The sequence below is a fragment of the Clarias gariepinus genome, chromosome 9 (assembly GCF_024256425.1).
Source record: "Clarias gariepinus isolate MV-2021 ecotype Netherlands chromosome 9, CGAR_prim_01v2, whole genome shotgun sequence".
NCBI classification, from domain to species: Eukaryota; Metazoa; Chordata; class Actinopteri; order Siluriformes; family Clariidae; genus Clarias; species Clarias gariepinus.
In genome coordinates this window covers 4,295,777-4,308,558 of record NC_071108.1, presented here as the reverse complement: position 1 = coordinate 4,308,558, position 12,782 = coordinate 4,295,777, and the positions used below count along the sequence as shown (strand labels likewise).

The following is a 12,782-nucleotide window of genomic DNA, read 5'->3' as shown; positions in this document are numbered from 1 at the left end:
TGGTGTGAAAATATATAGTAAATACATTTTTTTTAAAGTGATGAAAGTTATTTTTTCACATGTAGCATGACAACTTAAGTTTCATCAGTTGAAAAGAATTTACTTTTTAATACTTTAAAACGAGTTTTTTTTTTTTGACACTTATGCTTTAATTGAGTTTGATCTTGAGACATTATATAAACTTTATATACTTCCCGTAAATGCACACTTTTTTTTAATAACTGGAGACTATATGTGAGTCAAAGTGTGTATTTACGGCCGAAGATGTATTTCTCAGATATTTTGCATTATCCTTGGGTTGAGTACACTTACATATGCCATGTGTGTGTGTGTGTGTGTTCCTCTAGTCCCAGTTCCAGCAGATGCTAGCTCAGGATTTCCCTTTTTTACTCAGCAGCTGTTTGATCAGAAACATAAAAGGGTCTGATGGTCTGAGAGGGAAAGCCATTGTGTCCCCCGGCTCTATGGGCCCCTGTGTTTACCCTTAGAGTCATCCGGCGGCCTTTAACACACACACACACACACACATACACAAACACACATAGACAACCAGGTATTTAAAAAGCTCCCACAGCAGAATCAATACACACACAATGCTCCTCCTGGGCATTTAAAGCACGATTTAGAGATTTGGACATGTGGCATCGAGCGGCTTAAACAGCTTTTTCATCATCAAGTTCGATCACTTTATCCTCTGATCACCTCTGGATACTGGCTGCTTCTTACCTGTGTGTGATCACAAGCTCTGATGTGGTTCTGCTTCTCAAATTGTGCAGTAAAATGTGGAACTAGAGTTTGGTTCCAGTTTCTTAATGTGTTGTATTTTATAGATATTAGATTTACAGGCTTCTGTGTCCTCTGTCTGACCTCGGGTCTGTCACTTTCTCTGTCCCTTGTTCTCAAGAATCCATGCCCCACTTGTGATTTGCACAAAAGATGTTCAGCGTGCAGTGATTCGTTTTTTTGTGGTATGAGGGTGTATCCGACGCTTATTGAAGAGCTGAAGACTAAACTTGAAGACTAAATCCAAGGGTGTCATAATCTTGCATGATGATGCACGTCCGCACACTTCTGCCCACAACGTTCTGGCGACAATTTTGCAAAAACTTTTTAAGTGGTTAACACCTCCTCCCTATGGTCCTGATCTCGCTCCATCAGACTTTCACCTGTCTGGTCCCCTAAAAGCAGCCCTACGAGGACGGAGATTCACTTCGGATAAAGAAGTGAAGACTGCGGTGCATTCGTGGCTCACAGCTCAGAGTAAAACATTTTTAATGAGGGAACACGAAATCTTCCTGACAGATGGAGAAAAGTGTTTTGAAAAGCGAGGAGATTATGTCACGCTATGAAATTATGTATTTGTCTTTTTTAAAAGTTCACTAAAATAAATACTACAGCCAGAGTGCCGATTATTTTTACCTCGCAATTATTTAACAAATATTTAACGAAAAAGCCCATCATTCCTATGGTAGGGCTTAAACAGAGGACATTACACTTTACTGTGAATGAGAAGCTGCATTGATTTGTCTTTCAAAAGATAAAAAGCTGGTGACAGAATTAGGGCTGCAACAATGAATCGATTAAATCGATTAAAATCGATTACTAAAAGAGTTGGCAACTAATTTCATAATCAATTCGTCGTGTCGCACGACGCGGAGACATTTGATTATTAAAAAAACTTTAGTTGGGCGCGGAGCAGAGTAAACGCATGTCTTTGTTTTTTGTGTTAGTCCATTTTTATTTTTATTTTAATTATTATTATAACAGCTAAAGGAGCAACATGTTTGTGCACTTTCTAAAGATTTTAGTTCTGTTTTTGAATCAAGGGTTGGAAATAAATGCTTTTTTTAGTTTATAAAAAAAAAAAAAAAAAATCCAATTCATCGATTAATCGAAAAAAATAATCGACAGATTAATCGATTATTAAAGTAATCGTTAGTTGCAGCCCTAGACAGAATGACTGTTTAAAAGTAATACTAAGTGGCTCTGAGTTGGAGAACCTGCAGGCTTTTAAACACATTTAAGTTTTTTAAAACCTATGAAACATATGTATGTGTGTTTGGTGAATTATTTTGATTTCTCTCTCTCTCTCTCTCTCTCTCTCTCTCTAAAACTCGTTCTCAGATGCTGCTGTCCTGCTGGTCTGGATCCCTCACCGTGTCAGGTCAAAGGCCAGCCAGCCCCATCGATCCCCCCGGTGAAGCCGCGTTTATCCCCTCCCGCTCCACTCCAGAAGTGCCAGAGCTGCTCGATTGTGCGGCGTCTGGATCGATGGTGCGCGTGTGTGAGGGCCTCACGGTTAAGCAGCTCTTCCTCAGATAACTGACAGCTCCAAAGCTCAGGCCTTGACAGCGACTTGTCAATACAAATTTCACCGATTGATGAGTAATTAAAGGAATAAAAAGAGAGCTCGATCCGCTATGGACTCAAACATCTGTTAAACAGGCGAGGTAAACAAAAACCAACAGGGGACATCTTAAAAGGCCAGACCCCTCTCTCAATGCTCTTCTAAGTCCCTCTGTAGTTTATAAGCGATCCAAAGGCTATTAAAGAGCGTTCAGATGGTCCTCGTCGATAAACGATTCACTGCAAGGCGACGCTAGCTTTACAGAAAAGTCATACGAATTTTACACACTTCACAAAACAGGCTGGACTAGCAAGACTCGGCTAGTTCGGACGCACGGATGTGATCTTTTAACATCGCAAAAACATTTTTAAAGAATGCTTAAAAGACTAGGTTGCTAGTTGGTGAGCGAATGTGAGCTAGCACACATTCTGTTGGGATCTTTTAGCTATGCTAGGTCCTTGCTAATACACAGCAGATAACTTTAGCAGCAGGTTAACATTTGCGCTACTGTAGTAATTTTGTCAATGTATACATAGGATAAATAATATGCTAAAACATAATACATTTAATTTGTACAATTTAGCACAGAGATTCTAAAGCATAGCCAGTGTTAGCATTATTCATTGTCTGTCAGGATGTTAGCATTAGCAATATCCTTACATAAAAAATAAATAAATAAGTGGCATCTGTACCACTATTGTAAAATCTGTGAAGTATTTTAACTGATTTGAATGTATTTGTTGCATAATTTGTTTTAGCTTGTGAGCTGGATGTGAGCTAGCAGCCAAATATTTTTGTTATTTATTTTTATTTTTATTTTTTTAGCTGTGCTGCCTTCATGCTAACACACACCAGATAAATACAGCAGCAGGTTAACATTCGTGGTACAGAAACACTTTAGTTAATGTATAGGATAAAATAAACTATATTAAATTGAATTTGTACTATTTAGAAGAGAGTTTCTTAAGTGTGTAGTAGCTAGTGTTAGCATTGTTGATTGTCTGTCCGGATGTTAGCATTAGCAATATCCTTACAAAACACATCACACCTGTGTACCTGCATTTTAAAAATGTATTTTAAACGATTTTGAAGAAATTATTGCAGGATTTCTGCTAGCAGGCGAAGCTTTTATTTTAGCTTCATGCTAACACTAAGCAGATAAATATAGCAGGAGATTAATCTTTGTGCTACAAGTAATACTTTAGTAACTGAGAATTGTAATAAATATAATAAGGTGGACAACATTAAATATGTATAAGTGTAGCTAGTGTTAGCATCATTGATTGTATGTCAGAATGTTAGCATTAGCATTACAATAAAAGTGGCACATTACGAATGTTTTTAATGTGTATTTAAAAGAAAATAGCGATATATTTTAATTTATTTGGACATAGTTATTACATAATTCGTTTTGTTGCGATTTTCTGCCATCGGATCTGTTCAGTTTCATGTGCCCACCCCCAACGCCACCGTCTCTCTGTTAAGAGTCACGTCAGGTCTTTCCTGTCACTTTAAAGTGCTTAATCCCCGACTGTGTACGTGGGGATCCCCGTTAAGCCTTTTAAACTGCAGGAGAGACTTAAAACTATAAAGACCAAACCATTTGCACTAAAACTCTGCACTAATGAAATTAGGAGGCCTACATCCAGCTAGACGAGTGTAAATAACCCGGAGGATGTTTAAATGTGATGGAAGCATGTTTTAGCTTGATGTTTTGGTGTAAACGGCCACCTCCTTTCTGCGGTCGAGTTGAAATGGGTGTGTGGGATGGAGAAAAACTTAAACATACAGCAGGAGGAAAAAGTTTCAAGGTCAATCTGTCAACAACAGGATGTTGGAGAGAAGAAGAGACAAGAGAGAAAAAGAAAAGCAAGAACTGGGGGGAAAGCAGGACTAAGAAAGGAGATAAAAAGTGTATAAAATTAAAGAAAAAAGTAAAAAAAAAGGAGAGATGTTAAGAGTGAAAAAAGAAAGTGTAGGGCACAGAAAACAATAAGAAGAGAAGAAAGAAGATGAACGATAAAGAGAAGACAACCAGAGGGGAAAGGAGGAGATTAATGTACAAATAACAACCAAAGAAAATAGTTGAAAAGAGAAAAACTGAAAAGAGGAGGAATGATTAACCTTTTATAGTTAACACAAATCAAAGAGAAACATAAGAGAAAGGATATACAACACTAAAACTGGAAACAGTAAATGAGAGAAGAGAAGAGAATGAGAGAGGACATGGATTAGAAAAGTTTAAAGAATTAGAAAAGTAAAATAGAAGCTATAAATTGAGAAAAGGATGTAGAGGTGGGCGGGATGGTTGGAGGGTTCTGGAGATGAATAGAGGTGCATGAAAAGGTATGGAGATAAACCGAAATGTGTGGAGAAATGTGGAGGTGAAAGGAGATGATGCAGATGTGTGAAGATGGTGTATAGACTTGTGAAGAACTGTGGCGATAGGGTGGAGATGTGTGGAGACAGAGATGGATAGATGTGGAGATGCATGAAGATGGTGTGGGAGATGAAGTGAAGATGGCATGCAGGATTATGACGAGGATGTGAAGACGTGGATACAAATTAAAGTTGTTTGAGGCATGTGGAGACGAGGTATGAGACATGTTGAGTTGTGTCAAGACAGGTAAAGCTGTGAAGATGTTTAGATGTGTGGAGATGTAGAGAGTGTGTTGAGACATGTGGAGATGGACTGGGACATATGGAGACACGCGAACATATGTGTGGAGACATGTGGAGGTGTTGTGGAAAATGTGAAGATGGATTGGGACATGTGGAGATAGATGGAGACATGGACATGTGGAGATGGTGTGAAGACGTGGCGATCTGGAGATGACGTGTAAAGTGGAGACGATGGAGACCTGCGGTAGATGGGGACATGTGGCGATGGTGTGGAGACTCTGGAGATGTGTGGAGATGAGGGGAGGTAAACGGAGACGTGAAGATGTGTGGAGGTGAGTGGATAGGTGTGGATTTTGTGGGGATGAATGAAGGTAGATGGAGACATGTTGAGACGTGTGGAGACTGTGGAGGGGGGGTTTAGTAGCAGCGGTTTTCAGGGAGGGGAGTCACACAGAAGCAGCGTCTTTGTGCTGCTCTAATCCTCCAAGCCGACACAGCTTTGGCCAGGTTTCATTGGGAAAGTGGCATGAAATAAATGCTTTATTTCATCGCAGCAAATCTGCGCTAATCCCACAGGCCGAGGAGACAAAGGCATCTGAGCCGAGAGCTTTAAACCGGGTTCAGGGCCTGAGCACCGCCCGAGCTCTTCTAAATGACTTACTTTACACTGACACTAACACACACTGACAGCCAAGAACACCGCGAAGAAGAGGAGAGGAACGAAAAGAACAGGGAATGAATACAAGGAGAACAGAAAAAGAATTCACACAGCGCAGATACAGGTAGCGGGGGATGTGTGCAAAAATATCGGCACTGTTGTTTAAAGAATTTCTATCATATTTCATTTGTTGTTTTCATCCATGCTGTCAATCGCAATGTTGTGAACAAAATAAGACCCAGAAAATCCAGATGAAAAAAAAATCTGATTTATTTTTCTTACAAGATATAAACAACTTTATTATATTTTATTATATTGCACATGGTGTCTATGGTGTATAGGATTGGAAAAGTTTGCAACCCTCATGTGTGAAGGAGGAAAAAAGAGAATAAAATTATTTTAAAAAAGACAAAGAAAGAAGGAGACAAAGAAAGAAGGAGAAAATACAGGTCAAAAAGTGAGGAAAGAATGCAAAAGGAAAAAAGGGGAAAATTCATTAGGAAGAGATCCCCCGCCAGGGATGAATGGACAGCGAGAAAAAGAAAAAGAAATAAATAAACATACAAACATCAAAACACAAACCTTTATGTTGGAATAAACGTTTTTTAGCTTATTCATTTTCTCGTGTCTAACTTTTGCATACTACTGTATTCAGTATTTCGTTTAAAATTCCGTTACTGGAAAGTCAAAGGATGGAGTGTGTGTGTGTGTGTGTGTGTGTGTGTGTGTGTGTGTGTGTGTGTGTGTGTTTGTGTTTTCTATCAGACAGCTCAGCTTTTTTTTGTGTTCTCAGTTCGATGTGTGGTGAAAACAGATGAAGGACAAGGAACCCTGGGCACCACACACACACACACACACACCACACACACACGTACGCACACACCCGTGGGAAAGACAGCAAAGCCCTAAGCTCTGCAGTTTCATCAGGCTTTAGTGGAATTTACATCTTTAAGACTCTGGAGCGGTTCTGAAGATGATCTGGTTTGAGCCGGTTTAAAGCACTTAGCTAGAAAACGGCACACGGGACACTTCAGGGTGGGATGATGTAGGGAAATAATCAACAACATGGTGATATGATGAAGCGAATTCACTTCATCAAACTCCTTTATTTCCCTCATATAAATCCTTTTAATCCGTTAATGTTCTGAAGATAAGAACCCATATTGAACCCTTTAAAGAAGAATGCAACAAATACTAAGACATTAAGGATTTGCTAAATGTTCAATGTGAAATGCTTTAGTTAAAAAAAAATATTTGAATATAATTTAAAGTTTAGTGACAAACACTGGTTCACTTCAAAGGTTCTTTAAAGTTTCTGTAGCTCCATCAAAGGCTTCTACTTTGAGTCTTTTCTTATAGGAAATTAAATTTCTTTGTAGACTTTTGAATAGTTCGTTCAGAGGCACAAATGAAGAGTGTAAAGGCATGTGCAAAATAATAAATTTTTCTCACAACAGAAAACATCTGGTGCGATTACAGCTGAGCCTTTTCATTTTCGAGTGGATTCCTTTCACAAGAGCTCAGACAAACCATGGAACCTGTTAGCAAAGTAAACTGTCGCGGAGCTCCCTGCACCGGCGTGGAGAGCAGCAGAAAAGACTGCTGACAGAAAGCAGTCAAAAAGGCCATTTTAATGTTATTATAACGTGGCCAGCCCCAGAGATTAGCTCAGCACATTGTCCTAATTGTTTGAACAGAGAGGGAGGGAGTGCTTTTGGAGACCAGAGCCTTTACAGAAATCTCTCAAGTTCAATAGTTTTAGGGGGGGAAAGAAATCCAAGCCCTCCAAATCTCCTTCTTCTTCCTTCCCCCCTCCTCATCCTCTCTAATCCGGCCTAATGCCTTTCTCTCTATTGGCTAATGGCCGAGGGAGGACAGAGCGCCGCGTCTTAAATAGTGTGCTGGCTGTTTGGGCTTTAGGGAGTTGATCCAGAAACACACCCACACATGCAGGAGTGTAGGATTATTGAGATTATTTTAAAGCCTTTTTAACTCCTTATCCAGGTAAATGTTATTAATATTATATTTGTAGTGTACACCCGAACCACATGCTGTCAAACAAAAATGCGAGTGTTTTGTCATTAATTTGACTGAACAGCTTAATATTTTAACTTTACCATTCATTTTATTTATGACTTAATAACTCGTTGACAGCTTTGTCATTATATTAATGTTATTTGTAATGTTGTTATTTTCATTGAAATGCCTCATTGTTTAAAGATGAAAAGTCTTTATTTTCCGTGTAATATCTCCTTATTGTGACATTATTTTATTAACTGTTATTTGAGTTTAATAACTTGTTATTTGGACAAAATGTTCCTGCAAGTGTTATGTAATAACATAATGGTAGAAATGCGATGTCAATATTTTAACTTCTTCTTGACTTATCTCAAGTTATTATGCAATACTGTTATCTTAATATTGTTATTTAGACTTTAATAATGATCACAAGATGTTTTCTACTCTATATATTTATTATACATTATTAAACATTATTTCATTATTATGTCATTATCCTTTTTTTTTACTTAATAACCAAAAAATATATAAAGTGTTAAGTTTTATATAATGAGTTATTAAGTAAAAAAAAAATCTGACAAAATGTGTTAAAATATGATGATAGAGAGTTATATTAACCACAATAAAGATAAAGTAGTTTTTATTTGAAGCTGGTGTTTTAAGGCTTTAATAAGCTTCCCAGTGTTTTTATTTGTCATTTATTTATTATTATTTTGTATTTTTAGTCTCACATCTAATTGTTTTACTTTATTAGTGAAATGTGTATCTGTATATTCTTGACTTTGACTTTTATAAATAGATATATAATTGTGTTAACAGGCAGGAGAGATGAATTCTCCCTACTTTTGCGCTCTTCACCCCGCGCTGTGTTTGGATCTTCACCAGCAGGTGGCGCAGCGGTACCGCCTTCACACACACACCGTCACTGTGGCCGAGAGACTCGTAGGTAAACAATAACAACACGCGCTCGTTTCACACATCTGGTTAGAATAGAGAATAAAGTTTTTAGTCCCAGGTCAAAATGAAAGGTTGCTTTATTCTTGCCTGATTTTATAAAGGTTGTTTTTATTTATTTATTTATTTATTTATTTATTGCTGTATTGACTTTTTTTCTTTGTTTGTTTAAGCTGGTCTTAAACCAAATTTTGATATTTTTTTTATCTTGGTTTATGCCAACTTCTGTTGTAGAACTTTTTTATACATGCAAAAAAAAATATTTTTAAAAATTTATTATAGAAATTTAAATACACTTAACTAATGGGATTTGCAAAAAAAAAAAAAAAAAAAAAAAAAAAAATATATATATATATATATATATATATATATATATATATATATATACCAGTTAATAGGTGTTTTAGTATCAAGATATAAACTTTAAATTCAAATTCAAATTTTATTTGTCACATACACAGTCATACACAGTACGAAATGTAGTGAAATGCTTATACGACTGCCAGTGACCCTAAAAGAGAATTAAAGTTTACAATAAGTAATAAATATAAATAAAAGAAATACGATAGAAAAATTAAATAGAAAAATTAAATTAAACTAAGAAAAATAGAACTGAAAATAAAAATAGAAATATGATGTACATAAAAATAGAAATATAATGTAAAAATTGAAGTATACTGTACTGAGTGTGCAAATATGCATAAAACTTTATTACAATAAGCATACTAATCTTAATTAGTATGATAGATGATTAGTATAATCCTACTTACTAATTTACTAAAATAAATAAAAAAACAAGTTTTATTTTGATCTTTAATCTAGATCTACAGTATGTACCAATATTTATTTTTTAAATTTTAAACCATATATTTAATATGGTTTAAAATAAAAACCATAATATTCTGCATATTAATTTATTCAGTTCATTGGAGTAAAATCTTTCTATTCTATCCTATTTTTAATTCTTAGCTCTTTAGTTCTAATTTCGAACAGTCCTATAAACATTTCACTGCATATCATACTATTTATGGTTGTACATGTGAAAAGTTTCATTTGAATTTGATTCATTATGTTATCTAATTTACCATATTAGTTTTTAAACCCAATTTGTTCCAGTGGATGAACTTTGGTTTTGATATTTTCGATTTCAGTTATTTCAATATATCAGTTGCTTTAACTCTAATGAGGCCTTTCAGTTTCCCTCACGTGCAGCAGAGGAAAACATCTATCCCCTTTAAGCATTCTCAGAAGAACTAAATATCATCATACAGTGGCAGAATATTTAATATTTTTATTTTTATCTTATAACGTACACGAAAATAATAAACACAACTGACACAACATTAATGTGAAGAATGTCTGGTTGTAATCTGATTAAAGCTTGTGTCTGTGTGCACTTCAGAGCTGATCCTCGAGGCACGCGACGGTGGTCTGCAGAAGCAGCGGAGGAGCAGGACGGCTTTCACTGTGTCACAGCTGCAGGCGCTGGAGAAAGCTTTCCAACAAACTCAGTATCCTGACGTGGCCATGAGAGAGAGGCTGGCCGTCTGCGTCAACCTCCCCGAAGCACGCATTCAGGTGAGAACCCTGACAACCCCGGGACCTTACTGCATATTGCACGTGTTCTTACACACTGTGCCTGGTGGGTTCTTCCGGGTACTCCAGTTTCCTTCCAGGCATGCAAATTAGGCTAATTTACATTCCCAAATTGCCTTGTGTGCCCATTAACGGATTGACACGCCGTTCCAGGTACCTGGTGAGTCCAATAGGATAGGTGAGAAAATCAAAAACAGATTTTGAATTATTATTCTATACCTGTGATTTGAGTTAAAACTGACACTGTTGTCAGAGCTGTTGCTACAGAAAATGAATCGACACCTTTTGTCCAATCAGAATCCAGAATTCCACTCTGCTGTGGTGTATAGCATGTTTACGTCTGCAAGTTTTAAATAAACTCTTAAAAGAAAAATGTTTAGGCTGCGAGATCTAATAATACAAGACTAGTGAGTACTATCTCAAATAATACTGCATATCATAAAAAGCCAGAATCATGTTGTATCATGGTGGTATCAAAACATTTTGAGATAAGCACGCCACAGATCTGGTCACTTTCCTCCTTCAGAGACCTTAAAACCTGGGAATCAAAATTCACTACTGAGGGTCTTCAACAATTTCGGGGGTTTAGCTCGTTGGAGATCATCCTGATCTCTTGTCATCTTCCAGCAATGTTCTTCCGCTTTTGACGTGTATGTGCCACTTAAAACACCTCGAACGACTCGTTGCAGCATTGCTTGCTAAATCATGTAAACTTGTCGAATCATGTCTGATGTCTCTGTGGCAGACTTGCACAATTTCACATAGTATTTCATGTTCGCTCTGTTCTAACTCGCTGTCCAAGATGAAATCGCACACAGTCAGAATAGCATCGGTTGCACAGCTCCAGATGTACACAGGACAATGTCTTTTGGCACACTGACTTATGAAGGGTCGTTGCTCCCCGCAATTCTGTGTGCAACCTTGTGCTGCCATCTGTTGGCGAGGTACAAATCTAGTCTTGAGACTTTTTGATACCACTTTGTACTGTATTACTTTGCTGCCTTACTGAGCTGCTCCCTATTCTGTCAATATATTACAGTTCATTTATCTTTGACTAAAAGCATAAATGTAGTAATGTTGATATACTTCTTTTTTCTCCAGGTATGGTTCAAGAACAGGCGTGCAAAGTTCCGCAAGGGACAGCGATTCACTCCTCTACCGAGAAAAAAGACTCTGGAGAATCCCAAACAAACCAAAGCTGAGCTTGAAGAAGAAGAGAAACACCCCAAGCAAGAAACAGTCATTTCGGACATCAGCGCTAGTCGTGTCATAGACGACACGGCACGTTTCCAGTTTCCGTCTCGGCTGAGTTCTCCGTCCTCTCTCCAGCCGTTTGTTTATGGAGAACAACACAAGTATCCAAGCCTTCTCTCCACTGCTCTGCCTTTTCCCTTCTTACCCATCACACATCCTCAAAGCAGTGTACCAGACGTCACGGCGATACATAAATGCAGCAGCCTTGGGCTACACATTAAATCCATGGCGCATCCATGTCTGGACTTGTAGCTGCACCACCCAAAAAATAAAAATAAAAATAAAAACCCTAAACCTTGCTGAGCCAGTTATCGCTGTGAACAGAGGAACAGGTGCTCCTGAGTCGGACTGCAACCTGACAGAGAGTTTACGTTAGGCCTGTAGTGTTTTTAAGCGCTGTTGAACGACCCCTTGACTCCAGTATTTATATATCTGCCAAGGGATTTTTTAAAGCACTTTTTATAATTACACATAAATATTCACTGTAGGTTTAACATCTTGTTGTTGCATTGTGCCTGAAAAGTATTGGCACCATTAAAAAACTGGTATAACTAGATTAAATGTTTGCCTGGGTATGTAATAACCAGAGGTATTGTGTTCATGAAATAAAGTTTACTCAAGTCCAAATCCTGGCCATGTACAGGTACTAATCAGTGGATTTTTTTCTGAACTAACCTGGACGCAATAAAAAGTGCCATACAGTACATAAATCCACTTTTCTATTCCTATATATGGAGTTACTCCGATGACTGATATTCCTATTGTGTGCTGACGCACAAAAAGACGGGCATGACAACGCACGCAAACTCTTCCTGCGTCACCGGGCTGATGGACACCATGACATCATCAGGGGGTGCGTCAAGAGTAGAAAAAAAGATGATCTGTGTTCGAGCAATAATCACACCATAGAGATGATGATTCATTTATTTTTTTTTTCCCCAGGCACTCATTTTATTCATGACAATAATTGCAGTTTTCATGCTGCATCCAGAAAAAAAAATCTAAGATAATATGTAGGAACATGATCAACCATGAAACATGGATTAAAAAAGAGGTTAGTTAACCGAAATTGCTCACTCTCTTTAAGTTTTTTTTTTTTTTTTTTACAACTACATCACCCACACTAGTGTTAAATTTAATTTTTTATTTGACACATACACAACCATGCACAGTATGATATGCAGTGAAAAGCTTATACGACCCAAAAAGATTTATCTATAAGGAAATAAATTGCACTAAACAGTACAATTTAGAAATTATATAAGTTTTTAATAAAAGTAAAATAAAAATAAACATGGTGAGGTTAATATTAGTATAAGTATTGGTTATTTA

The 12,782-nt window shown here is 37.2% G+C and overlaps 1 protein-coding gene across 1 annotated transcript; it reads left to right on the top strand.

The window, feature by feature from the left end:
- The first annotated feature begins 7,548 nt into the window (after positions 1-7,548).
- zgc:101100 (uncharacterized protein LOC445169 homolog) lies at positions 7,549-11,865 on the top strand. The gene is made up of 4 exons (XM_053504975.1): positions 7,549-7,631; positions 8,466-8,592; positions 10,003-10,178; positions 11,298-11,865. The coding sequence occupies exons 2-4, from the start codon at positions 8,475-8,477 to the stop codon at positions 11,700-11,702; spliced, it is 699 nt and encodes a 232-aa protein (XP_053360950.1). The 5' UTR covers positions 7,549-7,631; positions 8,466-8,474; the 3' UTR covers positions 11,703-11,865.
- The last annotated feature ends 917 nt before the right edge of the window (positions 11,866-12,782 follow it).